Source organism: Arachis duranensis, chromosome 9 (assembly GCF_000817695.3).
Source record: "Arachis duranensis cultivar V14167 chromosome 9, aradu.V14167.gnm2.J7QH, whole genome shotgun sequence".
NCBI lineage: Eukaryota > Viridiplantae > Streptophyta > Magnoliopsida > Fabales > Fabaceae > Arachis > Arachis duranensis.
The window spans coordinates 15,858,315-15,878,689 of record NC_029780.3 but is presented as its reverse complement, the minus strand read 5'-3'; the positions used below and the strand labels follow the sequence as shown (position 1 = coordinate 15,878,689).

Sequence of the window (20,375 nt, the reverse complement as noted above, 5' to 3'; positions counted from 1 at the left end):
CCTAAGAAAATCTTATCTCCCGAAGGTATGTCTTGAACCAAACTCTCTAGATCCTCCCAAAACTTTATCTTGTGTTGTTCATCCGAACCCACTTGCGGTGCATAGGCGCTAATCACATGAAAAACACCTCCCTCCACCACAAGTTTGATAGAGATGATTCGATCTTCCACCCTCTTGACATCCACTACGTCCTTTTTCCACTGCTTATCCACAATAATACCAACCACATTCCTATTCTTCACCTTTCCTATATACCAAAGTTTGAAACTAGAAGTGTCCAACTCCCTAGCCTTCGCACCAACCCATTTTGTTTCTTGTAGGCACATAATGTTAATCTTCCTCCTTGTCAGGGTGTCCACCACCTTCATGGACTTTCCTGTTAGAGTGTCTATGTTCCATGTCCTAAATCTCAACCTTCTATCGCTCCGACCTTTACCTTTTACTTTGTGAACTAGCTTATTTACCCTCGTCCGTTCACGAAAACGCGAGAACCCTTGCTCATTTAACACTACATCTGGGCACCGATGCAGCGGCTCTTGCTCATTTGACACCGTACTCGAGCCATACAACGCGTTGCTTCTGGGCAACGACCTAGCTTTAGTGCAATAATGTCTTTGATTCATATCATGGGGATTCGAATATATTATTATGTTGGTTGTCAAAGACCTAACACAATCCTCCTCCTTTATCCGGGTTTGGGACCGGCTATCTACCGCAAGTGTCACATAGGTGGAGTTAGACAAAATTCAGTTAAACAAAATGCAAGGTTCACAGATTAACTAACAATAGGCATTCAAGATTATCCATAATCCTAAACCATAAGAATGAAAAATCATAGTGCAGTAGTTCACAAATCAACTAACAAAAATTACAGTTAAAAAAATCCTAGAAGAGAGCAAACTGAGCATAGAAGGGGAGAGGGAGCACGACGGAAGGGCTGACGCGGCTCAAGGGTAGGAGCGCGGTGGAACAGAGCTGGCGTCGACAGGACAATGGTTGCGCAATGGAGGCAGTGGCAAGACCAATTGAAGTGGCAACGGTGGCTTCGAAGTTTGAACAGTGGTTGCGCGATGAAGGTAGCTTCTAGAAGTTGCGACAGCATCAGTAGCAGGACGGTGGCTGGATGGAAGCGAGGGAGTGAGAGAGGAGCTCGATGAGAGGAAGGAGAAGGAGAGTGGCTGAGTGAGACTGTGAGAGAGACGAAGGTGTTGCTACTGTGCAGGGACTTATGGTTCCTCTCCTCTAAGCCAAACGACGCTGTTTTGGATTTTTGGGCAAAAATAAAAAAATTGGTCGGGTCCCAGTTCGTTACGTCTGACCGGTTCTTAGCTGGTTCGATGGTCCAACTACGATTTCTAAATCTTTTGGTTATAGTATCTAACTGATTCGCTATTTTCATCAGTTTACAGTTCGACCGATTCAACTGGCCGGTTCAAACTAGTTTCAGAACCTTGAGAATAACAATCAAGTTAGGCAAAGTTTATGGTATAGATAGGAAAAATATCTACATGTGTAGATATGATGTGGATGAAATCTCTATCTTACATCTAGCTTAAAAATGCATGCAAAATATAAGAGTTATAAAAAAACCACACATGTAGTATTTCATATCATACTGTATAGAAATCAGTGAAACTATTATAATTAATGATTTTTTTTTTCTATTTGAGCCAAATATCGAGTTGGGTTGTTCTTTATAATTTTTTTGGGGAATGATTGGTTCCTTAATGTACCTTACTTCCTCAAGGCCAGAAATCATTCAAAGTATTGGTGTATGCTTAAGATTTAAATCAAAGCCCTAAGAATCCCATTTATCAGCTGTGAAAAGAATCATTCGTTATGTGCTCAGTACCCCTAATTATGGTTTATGGTATCTCAAAACTGATTTCTTTCAGTTAGTATGTTATTATGATGCAGATTTCGCTAGGGATACAGTTGATAGAAGAAGCACCAGTGGCATGTGTTGCTTTCTTACCAAAGCACTCAATGTATGGTCAAGCAAGAAGCAAGCAACAATTGCACTGTCCACTGCCTAAGTTGAGTATATTGCAGCCTCTTTGTGTTGCTCTCAATTACTATTGTTGAAAACTCAGTTAGTTGATTACAAATTAAATGCATCTAATATTCCTTTATTTGTGACAATATGAGTGCCATATTCAAAAAAGTCCTATTTTGCACTCAAGAACTAAGCACATTGAAGTTAAATTTCATTCCATAAGAGAACATGTGCAAAATGGAAATTTAGATATTTAGTTTATTAAATCAGAAGATCAACTAGCTCATGTTTTCACTAAACCTTTGATTGAAGAGAGATTCTGCAAGTTGCGAACAGCACTGGGCATTATTGATTCATCTAATGTTCCTTAATCTTGTTAATGTTCTGGTTCAATGTTTTTGTCTCACGGGTCGAGATGAGATTATTCTGGGCATATGATGAGTGGCTTCATTAATTTAATTTGTTGCTAGTGGACTCGTTGGAGGCTTTTCAGATTTGGTGGGCCTAGGGTGTTTGCTTGTCTACTTTCTAATTGGGTCACTTGTGACCAAAAGTGTTGGGCCTACTTTAAACTTGGGATTTAAAACAATTGTTTTCATTTTAACTTGGACTTAATTTTTTTTACAATTAACTTTTTCATCATCTGAAAAACTTGGCTCAATGGGTTACATTCAAACATTTTCAAGTTGAGACCTTTACACTTCTCTAAGTCTATATTAGTGCTCATCTTCATGCACCGTTTTACAGACACCACTCTCCACTCATTCACCTCACTCTTCACTTTCTGCAACTTACCAATGTTCTATAAGAATGGCTCGTAAGAAGAGAACTGTCCGCAGAGGCTATCATAGCGGAGTTTATACTTCCCGTTCAAATCCTTTTACTTCCATCTCCTTAAACTCTCATTCATCTCATTGTCCTTCTCCAACAAACTCTCCTCCTCCATCTCCACCTCCTACCACTGTCCCTGAAGACATGGCTCGCACCAAAACTACTGCTCGCCTTCCAGGAGTTGCTCCAAGGACTACTCCGTCTCATCCCAATTACTCTCAATCGAGTTCCTCTCGTGGGAAGAGACCCATTAACGAAGAAGAAGTTGAGCTCCCTCCGTCTCCTACTCGCATAAGTCGCAGTACGGTCATAGATTTCAACTTCGCCTTGTGTTTGAACCTAAACTTTCAAATCACATTGCCTATAAATCCTTCTATTCCGATTTTTCAAAAATCTCCTATGATTTTTGTCGCTACAATTCCTTCATGAACCATATGTTTTTCTGCAAAGATATCATTTAGCACCCTATCTACCCTCATAAGCTTGTCAACCTAGAGAGTCTTTATAAAAAAGATCTGAACTTTATGCCTCTGTTTGCATTTTAAGAATGGATCTCCATCCTTTCCATTCATGAAAAAGTCTACCCAGATCTTGTGAGACAGTTCTACAGTAACATGTCGTACAAAGAAGAGAGCATTGCTTCTTTTGTCAAGGGCTGCACCATTATTCTGGACAAATACCTTCTCAGTAAAGCCCTAGATTACCAAGAAAAAAGGATCAATATGTTCACCTATGGTAAGTGGGATGAGTCTTTGAATGTGTCTTACTTTGAAATTCTAGGAACTGTCTGTGTCAACATTCCTCTCCTTGAAGTAAAGAAACAGCGACCAAGCGTAGAAGCACTGAGGAGGATACTGAGCTCCGGTTCATGGTCATGATTCATTGATTCCTAAGTCCAACTCAACCAAAATCCGAATCATGACTGGGATCATGAAGGATGTGCTCCAAGAATTCGTGAATATGACAGATCTTCTCATCAACTTTGGGGCCGAAAGGAAGAAAGCTAAGGGCATAAAGGAAACTGCGCTCAAGAAGACTAAGGGCTGCATTTGCATTCTCAGGAATTATGTGAAGGAAATTGAAGTTGGGTGTACCATCACTGACAATGAGGATAAGGATGAAGGCTCCGATGATTCCAATTATGATGTCTAGTTTAACTCATCTCTGATCTGGACAATTTCAAATTATCTCTATTTTCGTTTTGAGACTTTTTGGTTTTATTTTGTTTATCCTGGATGATTGTAGCCACTTTAACACTTTGCATTGATTGCTACTTCAGACTGCCTGTGTTAAGCCACTAACAAATTTTTTGCAGGATCTTTCATTTCCCTTTTTAATGACAAAAGGGGGAGAAAAAAAAAGTTTGGCATGACTTAGGATATTGATGATGCTTAATGATATATATTGCCTTATGTGTTGCTATGTTTTATTTGCTCTGTGATACTATTGCTGTGTTGTATTGCTTTGGTATTATTTTTGTGGCTTTGAGTTGTATCTATTTCAAGAGTAAGCCTTGATTAAGGGGAAAATACTGACATTAAGGGGGAGCATTACACATTTTAGATGATCATCAAAGGGAAGTATTATCAACTCATTTAATCACTTCTAAGCCCAACTTCATGTTGCTTCAGCAATTTCAAATATCACAACTCCAAAGCTTCAGTCGTTAAATCTAATAAAAAAACAAATCAGAACATAAGAGCTAAGAGAGAAACATCCGAATGTTCATGGTTTGAACAAATGAAGAAAAAGGTAAAATAACAATTGGCAATATTATGGGACAATTGTGGCTCTACCAAAGCAACAAAGACACAAGGACAATTCCACTACTCCAAGAACATCAGTAAAGCAAAGCTCAGATAGTAGTAGAGCAAAACAAAATTGCAAAGCAATGGACAGTAGCAGTAATGGCACAAAAATGAAAATACTATGCATACCAAGGAAGACAGTAGATCCAAAGACAACAGAAGTGGTGAAGCAGCTCCTCAACAAGCAAAGTTAGTAAAGTAGAATGAAAAAAGCATTGCATGCAAATGGAGACAGCTTCAACGGACAGATGGTATAAGAAATTGGAAGTGGCAATGAAGAAGATTAAAGATCAATATACATTTATAAAGCTGGCCTCACTTCAACATTAGAGGACAAGGAAAAGAGAGTGATACAAGAGCATCATCTCAAAACACTTGAGTTGAAAATCATTTTCCTTCTATTTGTACTTCATTTCAGATTTTATTTGTTATGGCTATCTAATATCATCTTTCTGTATTTGAGAAAAAGGCTATGAATGTGAGTGAAAAAGTCATGATAGAAGAGGCAACAGAGATGCATGAAAAAGTCAAAAGATAAGTTTCTGTGTAATTTGGTTTTGTAGAACTAAGGTTTAGTTTTCCTTGTCAAGTTGGGATAGCACTTGGTGGTAGATTGAATATATGGATTTCCCTTGCCAAGTTGGAACAACACTTGGTAGCAGCTTGAGATAAGCTTAGAGTTTGATACTAGATGAATTAGTATTGTAATTCATTGATATTGGTGTTTATAATTTGATTGATTATAGTGGAAATTTCATCATGATTGTGGTAGAGATTGGACGTAGGTTTTATGGCACTTGAAAATCGAACTAAGATATATGCTGGCCTCGTTCTCTTCTTCCCTTCTCTGTTTTTGGTTTTAGAGACAAAACTGAAAAAATCTCCTGTATAATTAGTTTCCGCAAAAACAAAACAAAAAAAATTAACTCTAATTTTAACTTGATTCAACCCCTTCTCAAGTTTTAGCACTTCCATCAAAACAAAATAAAAATGTAGGAGAAGAATATAAAACTTGTTAATCAAACCGAAAATAGAAACTATCTACATCATTTTGAGATGCAACAAGTGTCAAGAAATTCAGTAAGAAACGGACTTCTAATCCACCCACGATTCGATTCCCTTACCGGAATGATATATTGATATATAAACGATATACATCGACCACTTTCAAATACAGTTGAAGTGCATTTCATACTATGTTAATAAACTTGATTTCAAAATATGTAAAACATAGTACGCTCCCGAAGTCTCTACTGAGCAAAACAGGTGACACTGTTAACTTAAAATTTATATAATACACACATTACTACATTAGGCAGTTTTACCACTAAGTCCACTAAAAATGTTACCCAAACAAGTCTTCAAATCAAAATTAATACATCATCAATCACTAAGTACTGCACATAATTACTGCCCCTCAGAAATGAAAAGTTTGTACATAATTACCACATTATAATAATATCAATGAATGGAGTGTGGCTCTCACCAAAAGTGAGAACCAATAACATTGAGTTCCCCTATCCATACTCTTATGACAAATCCACCGTTGGCAGTGGCCAAAGACGGGTACAAATTAAGGCAAATATCCTATACAGGTACAATAAAATCATTTTCTCTTACTCTTGGAGAAGCCACCCTTTTTCCTTTTCTTGGGAGAGTTTGAGCAGTTTCGTTTAACAATGCATTTAGAGCAAAACCAATCCTCCTCAGGAACATCCATAAGTGGAGGATCACAACAATCAATATGTGTACCAACTCCACAACCAACAGAACCACTCTCATCACCACAAATCAGCATCACATCCCCTCTATCCCTTGATCCACAAACTTCACAAGCTATATCGTTGCTTTCAGGAGTGCTACTAATTGATTCTTCAATATCAGTGGTCTCTTCTGCTCTATTCTGGTGTTTGGAAAATGACCTTTCTGCCCAAACATGAGTGTCATATAATACATGTTTCTCAAGTGAGGAACTTGGTTTGCATACATATTCGACTAAGTAGTCAGCCGAAATGCAAGGTATCTCGTATCTTAAGAACTCTTGTACCCACAGGTCGACACGTGGCATTCCAGGAGTAACTATGGCATAGTCGATTCCGGTACCAAGGAAGCGCGTGTAAGGAGGAGAGGTAGCTAGTATTGTTCCGTCTCCAGCTTTGACCACTCGCTTCAGAGTATCCTATAACAGATAATTGACATGCTTGATGCGTCAAATTTAACAATTGATATACACATGAAATGGTTGCAAACATTGTTAGGAGTGATCTCTCAATTTGATTTTCAAAAATAGAAAAAAATTTTGAATGAATTTATCCGTAAGTTATAATGATATGGGTTTTTGAAAGTGCACATCGGTATTGCTGTTGCTTTTCAAAAGTTGCTTGATTTCTTAGTTTTTTAAGAGTTACTTATCAAAAATTGTAGTGGTTATGTTTGATAAAATAAATTAAAAAATACTTCCAATAAGAGCATAAGGAAAGCGTTTGGTCTACACCATAATTATTCTACAAAGTTGTTAAACTTGTTCAAATAACATTGATTTTAATAAAAGAAAATTGAATAAAAAACTGTTTTAAAAATTGCTTCTCATAAAACATAATAGTAGTTCGGGTATGTTCTCTCAGTCTTCTTCGTGAAACAAGCTGCCAAGAAGAAACAATGTTGCAGCGGACAATGAAGAAATTATTAAAGCCTGGCAGATACTTACAAGGGAAGAACAATCAAAATAATAAATAAGAGAGTACAAAGATAACTATTTAGTAAAGTGATTAATTGTGAATCATATTTGTGTGTTCCTAAGTCAATTGCTAAATATTTTTGTATTTGAGTCTTTAATTTGTGTATGTTGCTTTTTTAATCCAATCATATGGTCTTCTATGCTTACCCAAAAAAATAGTTCTTAAAGTTGCTTCTCATACGGTTTAAATATTTTTAGACTAGCCAGATGTTTCAATTCTGACATTCTTTCAATAGTACATTTCTCAAGACAAATGTATGACTTAAAGAGGTCTGAAATAATTTATCCCATCATAAGATGAAAGATATAGATGTTTAGACAGATGAGAAGTCATACACGATAGAATAAAAACAAAGAATGAGAGTTGGAGAGGCATCATTTGTTGAAAAAAATAATAATATCCCGTCTTTAGATGATTTGGACATATGAAGAGAAGATTAAACGAATGTTAGATAGATCAGTAGTTAGGAGAGGAGGAACACTTCAGAAGACTCTTAATGAGGTGGTAAAAAGAAACTTAAGTATAAATGACCATATTATAGACATAATATATAACAGGGTACAACGACATCATTTGAATCATGTAGTTGTTCTATCAAGTTATAAGATTTTGTTGTTGATATTGTTATATTATTATATATAATATAAGGACCAAGCAGTGTTAGGAGATAGGATAGAGTACTTGCAAGAAAATAATTAACCAGGATTGAGAAAACCTACCAAAGGTGGAGTGATGCAATCACCATACACAATAATGCGCATTCCATAGAAGGCACCATGACCTGTTCGCTTTTTCAGCAGCCGCCACTTTCTAGGAGCCTCCATATCGATCGTGCCATCCTCGTTGAGACCAATATCGTGCCACTCATAAGGTTCCTCTTCCACAAATTCCCCTGCCTGATTGCTAGCAGTTAAGAAATCAGTTTTCAGAATCCACCTGCATTTCATCCAAAGATTAATTAGAATATCTTTACTCCTGTTAAAGAAAAATGAAGACAAATAGTAGGTGTTTGTGCCTTATATCCATTACCTTCCTGATGCCGCAGCAGCAAAAAATTTCTCTATCCTGCGTAGAGGCTCTGGTGCTATGAAGTGGGTTGCTTGATATGACCACTGATGAGAATCCCGGCAAACTTTGCCCTTTAACTTCTTTATCAATTGTTGGAAATCCTTTCTCAGAAAGTGATGCCCCGTTAATATGAAACATGGTGGTTCAGTTTTCAATCTTTTGTTAGCTTCTGACATAGGTGGATTATAACCTGTTTGCTTGGGGTTTATTTTTTCTGGCTTTGAACTCAATTTATTAGTTCGATTGGCAACAGATTTGGCCTCAGGCATATCCTGCTCTCCCTCATCAATTGGTCTATTTTCCTTCTGTTCTTCTGAATTTCCAAATGGCTTTCTTGGTGCGAAGGATTTGTTGCTCGCATCTGTAGCATGAGATACTTCTTCTGCAGATTTCATTCGTGCCACATTTTCCCGTTCCATGCTTATCTTATTCTCAGACAGTGCCACTTTAGATTTCTGTAGTCCCTTTGCAACAGTGGCCTTCTTGGCAATACTTAGAGGACGCTTTTTCACTTGATGTTTTACTTCGCGTTTCATGGTTGAGTCATCTACTGAAGGTGCCTTCTCTTTTTCAGTTAACTCTGCAGTTTCCTTCTCAGGCACTGCTGCTTCACATTCTGTTACATGGTGAATGTCTTCTGACTTTTCTGCTGTTTCATCAGCTTTGTTTTTATTTTCATCGTGTTTCATTCCCAGCTCAAATTCACATTTATCATCAGGAGCCTCTGTTTCATCATCCATAGTTTCAAGTCTGCCATTGGCATCTTCTGCATGTTTAACAACAGTTTCTTGCTCCTCTGACTTATTATTATCATCAGTCATAGGTTGAGGTTTATCGCCATTGTCAATTGGTACCTCTTTGATTCGACTGGAAAAGTTTACAGCTTCACCTTGCTGGATGGTCCTGTTTGAGGAAACTAGTGTTTTCTGTTTAGCAGTAGCACCAACTTTTGGCTTAGAGCCAAAACTTCTCTTGGCAACTGATTTCTTGCGGGGTGATCTTTTAATCAGCTTAGTACTTTCTTCATTGCCTAAATCTAAATTTGGGGATTCCCCATTCAGAGGGTTCTTATTGTCAGGGGACCCCTCCAGATTTTTTGCAACTTTGTGTTTCTCAACTTCATTACCAGCAACTTGTTCCATTCCATGACCCGCAATTTCATGCTTCCCATTAATTTTAGACTCAGTCTGATAGGCTTTATCACTTCGAGCTGACTTTGGGCTTATATCTCTTGTAAAAGGCTCATCAAATGATAGGGAATTGGATATAGAAGCTATGGATTTAGAAAATGAGTTTTTGTTGGGTTTGTCAAAACTATCTTTTCCAGCAGAAAAACAGGGTTCAGACTTGGATGGTTCCTCAACCATAGATGTCACTTTTCGTGCTTCAGATTTACCATTTTCTGAAGTGGTTTTCTCGACAAATAAGTTTGCATCGGAAGTAAGTTTCCTTGATTTTAATGTATTAGAAGCAGCTTCGTTTACCCTTTTTTGCGGCAATTTACCAATTGTCACATCCCCAGAATTTTTAGCACTGGTTGATTTGATTCCCCCACTGCCATTTAATACCATATTGGACGGGGTTTTATGTTTGTTTCCCGATTTCAAATCAGCCAAAGGTGACACAGTAGATCCAGCTCCATTATCCAAACCATCATTTAAGCTCCTTGGAAGAGTGAATCCCCTTTTGTTCTTAGAATAATACTTGATAGAACTGAGCTTTGCTTCAGAACGTGTGACCCTTTCAGCACTTGCAGTAGATGGTGATCCGAAATCATTGGCCAGCTTATTAAAAGTTTCAGCATGTGGTTCTGCTTTTTCAGTTATGAGAACATCCTGGCAGCCTGTCTTTGGAGAATTGGCCTTCTTTGACTCCCTGATCTTAACATCTGTCTCAGGTATCTGACATGATGTAGCACCTATAGCAACATCAAGAAACTTATCCATTGCCTTAGGCTCATCAACATTACTAAAGCTTATGTCTCTATCAGCTCCGTTGTTATTACCTTGAATAACTGAAGATTCTTTACTATTATCAACTTTTGGTGAATTCTTGAGACTAGTAGATTCTGGCTGGGCACTTGAAAGCTCTCGATCTGATTTTAATAAGCCACTAGTTGCCTCAACACCAAATTTTGCAGTGAGGGGACTTCTGCTTATATTTCTCTCAGATTGCCCCAGATCAAAATCTTCAGTTTCTTCATCAGAATCCTTAGCTTCTAACTTCATAATCTCTAGTTCATAGCCACTGGTTATAAATAAATGTTGAGCAATTAGTTGAAATGGATAAGAACTTTGTAAAACAAATAAATATAAGCATGTATTATTATATTTATATCATCTTAGAAGAGAAAAAAATTGCAGCGAGACAAAGTGCAACTTAAAGCTTTTAAACAAGACACAATCTTTATATTCAACTTTCATATTGTATGCACATTTATAGCAAACTAGTGATATAGGGAAAAAACCTTAACTTCCTAGAAGTTATTATAAGAAAACTGCAGTTACATAGGGGGGAGTTAAGGGTTAAAAAGAGAGGGAGGGGGAATAATTGGCCACCAACTTTTCTCAATCCCTTCTATATACAGTAGAAGTAGATGATTGAGGCCATTAGTTCATCTTTATGAAATCGTACAATATAATGAGATGGCAAGAAACATCGCAACTAAATATATGGAAATCAGCTTTAAAGTTAAAATGAATGCAAGAATATACAACTATATATTGACAATAAGATGCTGAGCTTAAGCAATGCAAATGTTTTTCTGTATACTCCAGAATGCATTCAAATACTGTTAAGCCAAAAGTTCTTCATTCATAAGATTATTGGTTAAAATCAATCTCAGTTGGTAACTTCAAACAAATTCCAAATTATCTCCAAAATCACAAGTTCTTCATTCATAAGATTATTGGTTAAAATCAATCTCAGTTGGTAACTTCAAACAAATTCCAAATTATCTCCAAAATCACGATGAGAATGCTTTATAAATATGCATGCTGATTAGCTGAGAAAAAATTCCCCTTGTCTGCTGTTAGAACTGGAATCAAACTGTAGTGTCTGTTAATGAACTACAATTATAGATAGGATATTCAAAAGACATCTCAACTCTCTGATGACTCAATTAACCAATGACTAGGCACAATTCACTCTAGGATGTCATCAATTGTATCAAAGGACTCTTAACTGACACTTAGGCTGCAGTTGATTGCATTCTAGATTGTGGATAAAAAAAGTAGTTTAAAGCAAGTCTACAATTTCACATGGTGCAAAGCAACACCTCACCTCTTGTTGTAATTTTCTTCTGGAAGAAGCGCCCAGAATTTCAAGCTGAAGAAATAAGCAGCACTTTAGATTTACAGAGCTATTTTGTAAAATTTCAACCAGTCATTAAATAAAATAAAATAGATGAAAAAAATCATACATAGAAAGAATGCAATCCAAACTATAAATATTGGAACTCTAAGACAAAATAGGAAAAGACATATACCAATCTTCCAACCAACGATGATTAACTAGCTTTATTGTTCCCATTCTCTTGGCAAGCTCATACTTCTCCCCTATATGTCAAAGATAAATCAATCCTTTGGTATTGGAAGATAATTTCTTTTACTTTTTAATAGAAGATCATGGAAAGAAGATATGAGGATCACACATAAATGAGTAATAATACTTAATAGAAAGCAAAAGAGAAAAATGAATGTGTGCTCTTGATTATAAATGTCAAAACAATATAAGATGAAACAAACCTTCAAATTTGTAGCATACAAGATGAGTAACCCTGTTTGCCACCAAGGGCTTAAGAAATGTTGCACCAATGAGGTCAACCATTGTCTGAAAAGGTCAAACCAATATTATCACCACATAACAACAATGCAATCATATGCTCCTTGAAGAAGAAAACAATATGGTAGCAGAAACTGCATACCATAATATCATCACGATCCTGTCGTAGATAACCAGTCAAGCACACAACCAAATTCTGGGCACCAGGTATTCCATTTAAATCTTTAAGAGGTCTGTACATAACCTGCTATGTAAAAAATTAAACAAGAAATAATTTGCTAAAAGTCCAAACCTTGCTAGAAGGAAAGGTAGAAAATTATCAAACAGAACTGAGAAAGCAAAGTAAATAAAACAAATCGTCTTCTGGAACTCATGTTTTGATTGAAAGACCAGATTCACGGGAAAATTTTGCCTAATAAACAAGAATGTCTCTTTAGGTGGGTTTGCAACACGTAACTAACATTGCCATCAAGCTTCAAAGCTGATTATTCAGGAAACTATTCAATTTTTTTATTCTAAAATAAAAACAAATAAATAGCATTACCTCAAAGGACTTATAAATTTTGATTATATATTTTGAATCAAATATAAACCCCAAGGCATCCAAAGCTATTTAAAGGCTCTTCTATTCAAACAGCTTTCAAAATTTTCTTCAGTTTTTTTTTATTAGACTATCTTCAACTAGATACATCTTCCTCACAAAATACTTCTCTCATGGGCAAATATATGCAATCCTCCCCGCCATAGGAGCTCCTTCAAGTTTCTTCTGAATGGAATCATCCCAAATCTAGTTTTATAGTATATTTTATCCAATTCAAACATTTTCATCTCCAAAAGGACCAGTTTTTTTTGCTCTTACTGGCATTTTGAAAACTATTATTTATTACTATCGTGGGCCAATCCCCCCACAACTTGAATCCTATCTTATGTCTTAAATTTCAATACCACCAATCCCTAAAACCTAAATCATGCAACTTATGTTACAATTTAATTATTTAAAAAAAAAATAATTTTACCAAATATATCATTACTCAACTTTTAAACATGCAAGATTTCATTTATATATACCGCATTACTCCTGATAATTTGTAGGCTCAAAGCATTATAATTTGTATAGCTGAAGAACTACATCAACTAACTATAGCCAAAACAAACTTCCCCTAAGTTGACATGTCAAAAATGAGAACAGATAAATCTTCCCAAGCCCGAAACATCATGCTAACTCTTATAAGGAAGAAATACTTGATTGTTAATTTTTTATTCAAAATTTCAACACAATAAAATAAAATATCTACTATTTTACTTTATTTAGTATTTAGATAGATTTTATTATAATCATCACTCACAAGAAAATAATAAAAAGTACAAGAATATGTAAGAAACTAACGGAGGAAGCATCGACGGGCATTGCAATATCAGAGCTATGATCAACCCATAATTTAGTCACCACTGTCTTTCCATCGTTTCTGGCAGCAATACACACAGGATCATCCTGAACACACAAATTAAATTAATTTAAATTCAAATGCGGAATCACAGTACTTATTTGTTTCAATTAAAAACGAGGGTAAAACAAAATCAAGTAGCAAATCGAACTAACATATATGATCTTATCGACAATGACGTGCGTGCAACTTCCATTGTACTTGCCTTCATCCACTGCACCACCGTTCACAAGCTTGAACCGAACCTTTTTTTACAGTTAACAGCAATTAAATAACAAATTCAATGGATAAAAAGAAATAGCCATTTAAGAAATCAGAAGATGAATAAAGATCAGGGAAATGGGAAACCTCGGTTTCATCCTCGGGACTGAAACCAAAAAGAACGAAGTGAACACCACAAAAGACTTCTGATTGATCACTAGTTCCCAGCATTTGAAGTAAACTTTATCAGTGCTATGGCTTCAATTCAATGATGACAAGTAAGGAATAGTGAAACAAATGAATATACAAAGGGAAATTTCAAAATGGTAACTCCTTGCTGGCAACTGTGGTTGAAGGAAGGGGAGGGGTTTATTTTTATTTTTAATTCTCTACTACTATCATTAAAACTTATGTTTCCCGGCAATTACAATATCCATGGCGACAAAATCTTCTCCCTTAGTTTCAGTACACTATTCTATCTGTTTTGCGATCCCCAATCCAGCTTCCTGATCTCAATTTCTCCAAATAGCACCCTGTCCACAATAGCAGTCAAACATAAATATTTTGATGAATGACGTCAATAAAGCACTTTGGCACTGTCCACAAATCATAAAGCATACACCATTTATCTTTCTTGAAGGCAAGCTTTTAAAATAAACAATATACAAGGGAGCTCTCATTCAATTTTATCTTTTTTCTCAGTATACTCATGCTTTCAGTTTTTCTCACTCCATAGTGTTTTTTATTTTTCCATTTTGCTAGGACTCTTTCAGGGGAAGGGAGGAGGGCAAGCATAGTTTCAGGAGGTCTCGACTTATTCAGCATAAAGATGACATAGCAGAATAATGACCATCATGAGAGCTAAATATAAGCATTGTATATAAAAAAGAAAACACTCCTTTGGATGTAACTTTACATTGGAAATTCTTTTAAAGTCAATGCAATCCTTTTGAGGTAACTGGCTTTCATTTGTGTTGGGAAAAAAATATTATTTAGGGAAGAAAATTGGACTATACGACAATTAAATCAAAGTTAAGGTTGTTTTGATACTCAAAAATATAATTGTTGGCTTGTGCCAATTCTTTTTTAATCTCAGTGGACCAATTTGGATGGTTCGAACGCAGTGCAACCCTAGGGTATTTAGCATGCTTTCTCATAATTGCAGAAGCGGGAACAAGCTGTCAAGAGTATATTAACATACATGCAGGTACAGATAAAAGTTCTACTTAGCAGCAACAAGATCCATTTCACCAAACATGTACTAAAATTTAAACTATGGTTTCAATCAAATAACCTGAACCCTCACCCTAACTAATCTACGCCGTACATAGAGTGAATACTAAAAGATAAACCATATATAACTCATTAAAACGAGTATAGTTGGATCTATTAGGTCAACAACATCTCTAATATGTAAAAATCAAAGTTACGAACAGCATGTAAGAACACTGTAACAGTCGAAACATGTTAAGAAACTGAAAACTGAAGGAAGAGAGTGAATCAAAGTCATAACAGAGTAAAACCAGATCTGCGGATAGGAGCGAAAATGGACCAGATCAGAACGAGAATGAAGAAATGGAATGTGCAAGACATTGGTTACCTGGAGGTTGGTGGTAGAGACGGCGGAGGACGGTTGCGCGGCGGGAGGAAGGTACGGGGAGAGGTGAGAGAGTGGTTTGAGTTTGGGAAATTAGGGATATTGAGACTTGAGAGGGAGAAAGGCTGGGATAGGCTGAATGGGGTTTATTGGAAAACCATCTTCGTTTAATTCTCTATTGCCCGGGAAAATAATTTGCTTACCACCAAAATCTTTCCCCCCATTTTTCCAAATTCTTAGTCAATTACATTTTTCTCCTTTAAGTTTGAAATTTGAAATCGCTGCCTTGCGGGAAAACAGGGTTTTCAATTTTTATAAAATAAAAAATTATCTAATGACTCCTTTGAGAGTCTTTACCCAACCAATATTGTAAAGATTTACAGATTTTTCATTGGAGGAACACAGCATCAACACGTGTCTGTGAGCCATGCGTGTGGTGCAGTGTGAAATTGAGTGGAGGAAGTGGTGTGCTCACCACGGAGCCGAGCCTCCTACGCTGGGTCATGGGATGGCTCCGTTTAGTTTTTATTTTTTTGTTGGGGCAAGTTTCATATGAATAGGTGGATTAAGGGATGGCTTTGCAACGACTGGGTCCAAACAAAAAAAAAAAGTGATCAAATGATGTTGTTAGAAGAATATATAATTGAAGGCTTTATGACTCAAATAGAATCTATTATATATTATAGATTTTTAATTTTACAACTCAAATGTGTTATATGTTATTCTTTCGTTGTAATTAGAATTAAATTTTTTTTTTGAAATTAAAGAATTCTTTCTTCCTTCGTACTAATTTTACAACCAAAATGTGTAACATGTCACTCCATCATTGTAATTAAAATTAAATCTTTCCCTCCAAAATTAGAGAATTCTCTCTTCCTCCATACTAATTTTACAACCCAAATGTGTCACATGTCACTCCCTCATTGCAATTGAAATAAATTCTTTCCCTCCAACATTAAAGAATTCTCTCCTTTCCCTCTTCCTTTCTTTATCTATCTTATTCCTTCAACCACTCTATCTATTTTGTATATCATTATTAATATCAATGACTAATTACTAATTTGACAATCAAAATGTACAACATGATATTCTTTAATTACATTAAAATTAAAATTAAAATATTAAAATTGAAATTGAAATGTACCTACATTTTGTACCATATATTACTATCTAATTTAATAATCAAATGTGTCACACAACACTCTCTTTTTAAAATTGAGCAAAAATTTTTGTTTTCCAAAATTAATAAATTCCCTTCCTAAATTCTCGCATCTATCTCTCCCCATTTTTCTATGTCTCTCTACCATTTTTACTCTATATATAATTTGTATTTTATATGTTGTATTATTCTTTATATATTGTATTGTATTATATATTATTATCTAATTTAATAACAAAATGTGTGACATGGCAGTCTTACTAAATTTAAGAGAAAATATTTTTCTTTAAAATTAATAAACTCTCTTCCTAAATTCTCTCCTATACCTCTCTCCTTTTTTTTCTATTTCTCTCTACCCTTCTCACTCTATATATACTTCTAATATATTTATATATTAATATATAATTTAATAACCAAATGTGTCACATGACATTCTGTTATTCAAATTGAGAAAAAATATGTACTTCGAAAATTAATAAACTCCCTTCTTAAATTCTTTCATCTATCTCTCTCTCTTTCTCTATTTCTCTCTACTCTTTCCACTCTATATATAATTTATAATTTATATTTTATGTTAGTAATTTGAAAGATCAAAATGTGTCATCAGATATTTTTTATAATAATTAAAATTAAACTTTTTCTTTTAAAATTAACAAACAGAACCCATATCCCTAATCCACGAATAGGAATTCGTATATCCATAAGAGACGAAACGCCATATACAAATTCGTAGGAGAGGAATCCTGAACCGTAAAAATTCAGTTGATTTGCTTATTTCTTTCTGGGACAGTACACAGCGAGACAAATTCCGGAAGCTGAACCCTGAATGTCAAACCCAGAAAATCCTAACCATGAAAACGGTGAACCATATTGTGGGAGCCGGAGAACCAAATTCCATAAACATCGTACCTGAAATATGAAATCGCAGTTGATTTGTTTATCCCGTTTGTTGAAAGAACACCATGATCCTGTATGCTAGACCGTGAACCGTGAACTGTGTACAATGAGATGTGTATCTAGAATCCGAATTTGTAAACCAGAGTTCGTATTCCAAAGTCCGTTAATCTTAAATCGAAATCCGATAAACCGATTAGTAGAGTGGGTTGAATCATAGATGAAAGGGTTGAACCGGCAAAATTATTGGTTCATTATTTTTGTGGTTTAACCAATAAGTAACTTATTGAACCGACAAAGTACATCTTTCTTGGATAAAGAAGATAAAATAGTCAAAATTGTGAAATTAAAATTTAAGATAGATATGTTCAGTAATATTTATGCCAGTATATTATAACTTTAGTAAGTTATTTTTACCAATTTATAATTCAGTTATCGCTTAAGAACATTATAAATGTATAGTATTTTTTCATATTAAATATGTAGAAAGTTTGTTATCACACTGAATATAAGTATTTTAGATTTTGGTTTCTGAGTACGTTTGATAAGAAATAAAATTGGGAGTTAGGGATTATATCACAATAGATAAGGATTATTCAGTAAAGGATATACCTAAGACACAGCGAAAACATAAAAGATAGAAGAAAGTTTTCCTATTAGACCTCTAAGAAACCTATTTTTAGCAACCTAGGTCACCAGAAAGGATTTTCTACTAGACCCTCAAAAAACTTGTCCTTGACAACCTAGATCAGAGGGACGAAAGCTGATCCCTTACCATCAACAGAATCCCTTCCACCTTTTTCCCCACCGTCAGACCCCCCCCCCAAACTCAAATCCCTCTTCATCGTCATGTTCGTCATCACTCGCACAATAGTGTTCGCAACAATAATCAGAACTACCCCCATCAGAGTCTTCACTTTCAAGGTTTAACATACGCTTGAACTCCATCAGATTAGGTTGTGCAGCTTTCTAGCCTAATTACATGAAAATGACAAAAAATGCAACACATAATCAATATAACTATACAGTAAAAACATCAACCACATAAATTATCTAGCCAGAGTATGTTCTATACCACAAATAAGACATAACCATTGCATTGAAATTCTGCTACCATAGAATTTAGCCACTTTGAAAAATCAGAAATGGCAAATCATTATATTTAAGTAACACATTAGACCTTGGGGAAAGTTATAGCTAATTAAGTAGCACTCATTATATTACAGGTGACTCCATCTTTTAATGGCTGGAAGTAAAAAACAAAAGACACTAACGTCTGTCACAACCTTAGCAACATGTCAGGATCTACTTATAACTCATAAACAACATTACATAAATAGATAACTTACAAGTAGAACCTAGCAATCCTGTTTGAACACATATGCATGTCCTTTACTAATTAAACGAGATTTTTGTGGTATCTTCAACTGATAACATTAAACAAAAGATAGTCAAAGGATAAGTCCAGTCCAAATGACTTCAATAAACTCTTGACAATGGCAACGACAGGCCCATCTAAATAATTAGGTGCTACTAAAGAATACCTCCTCCAATACTGATAGGGATAATAAACCTATAACTTTGATGCTATGTTACAATATAAACAAAGGTCATGACCAAAGCATAGGAGTCTTTCCTAGTAAAATAGAATACACAATTGCTATGTAGTACTAATAACACTAACAGAGATACAAACAATGTTGAGGATCAATCCAATATGTTGTAATGTGAAAAGGAAAAATATATCCCATAACAAATTAAAAGTAGGATAAAGTATACTTTTTGTCCTTGAAGTTTGCTAAAAGTTTCAAAAATATCCCTAAGTTTTGATTTGTTTCAATTTTGTCCCTCAAGTTTTCGATTTGCATTAATTTTACCCTTATTACTAATTTTTTTATAATTAATATTTTTCTTTCCAAATATACCCCTCCCTTATTATACCTATCATCATCATCATCACAATCCTCTGTCTCTCTTTCTTTCTCTTTTTTCATCCTCACCGTCACTCTACCACCATCATCATTATTGAGTAACCACTGTCAACCTCTTCCTTCATCGTCACCGGCCAAACCCCTCATTCTCCTTCTTTCTCCTTTCTTCTCCATCACCACCATCTCCGTTGAGCCTAATCTTCGATGAGCACTACCCTTTTCTGCTTCTTCGCACAAACCCAGCAACAACGAAGCCATCGCTCTTCCTCCTTCTCTGTTAGCAAACTCAGCCTCATTAATTATTAGTACTAGTTGGGTTAATACCTTTTTTTTGTTTCCAGATTTCACACAAAGTAAAGCAAAATCCTTTTGCTGCCACACCAATCTGAAACCCTAACCCCAACAACAAAGTTTCTTCCTTTTTTTGTTTCCAGATTTCACACAAAGCAAAGCAAAATCCTTTTGAACCTGAAACCCTGACCCCAACAACAAAGTTTCTTCCTTTCAATATTACTCGTACTATACCTCATTGGAAAATTAATAACACAAAAATTAAATGACAAAGAACCAAACATGATCCATTTCAACACACTTCTTTTTATTTCTCAAAATGCCTACATCCAAAACAAACAAATTTATCATCATGACCATGATCATACTCCAACCTCCTCCCCTCTTCCAAAAAAAAAATTAAAAAATTAAAAAAGAGAGAAAATAAGAAGAAGAGGATGATGAGAGAAAAGACCACATCTTTAAACACCTGCATCATAAAAAAGTATTTTTTTAAAAAAACTTCATTGTTGGGCAAAAATGCATGCTTTTTGAAATTTCAATGAACATATTGAGAGTGAAAAGTGGTAAGAGTATTGCTAGAGGGATCCTGCAAGAAGAGCTCCTCCAAAAATCGGTTCCATAGAACCTATC

At 35.3% G+C, this 20,375-nt stretch overlaps 1 protein-coding gene across 2 annotated transcripts; it reads right to left on the bottom strand.

Annotated features, from left to right (window-relative positions):
* Positions 1–5,881: 5,881 nt before the first annotated feature.
* On the bottom strand, positions 5,882–15,660 carry LOC107464912 (BRCT domain-containing protein At4g02110). Of its 2 annotated transcripts, XM_016083880.3 has the most exons (12): positions 15,471–15,660; positions 14,018–14,403; positions 13,825–13,914; positions 13,612–13,716; positions 12,367–12,468; positions 12,188–12,272; positions 11,929–11,998; positions 11,724–11,768; positions 10,447–10,688; positions 8,403–10,359; positions 8,093–8,309; positions 5,882–6,814 (listed from the first exon to the last, which is right to left on the bottom strand). In XM_016083880.3, exons 2-12 carry the CDS (start codon positions 14,099–14,101, stop codon positions 6,242–6,244), a joined length of 3,570 nt encoding a protein of 1,189 aa, XP_015939366.1. In that variant the 5' UTR covers positions 14,102–14,403; positions 15,471–15,660; the 3' UTR covers positions 5,882–6,241. The 2 variants fall into 2 exon arrangements, with proteins under 2 accessions (XP_015939366.1, XP_015939365.1); XM_016083879.3 differs by having other exon boundaries at positions 8,403–10,688.
* Positions 15,661–20,375: the final 4,715 nt, after the last annotated feature.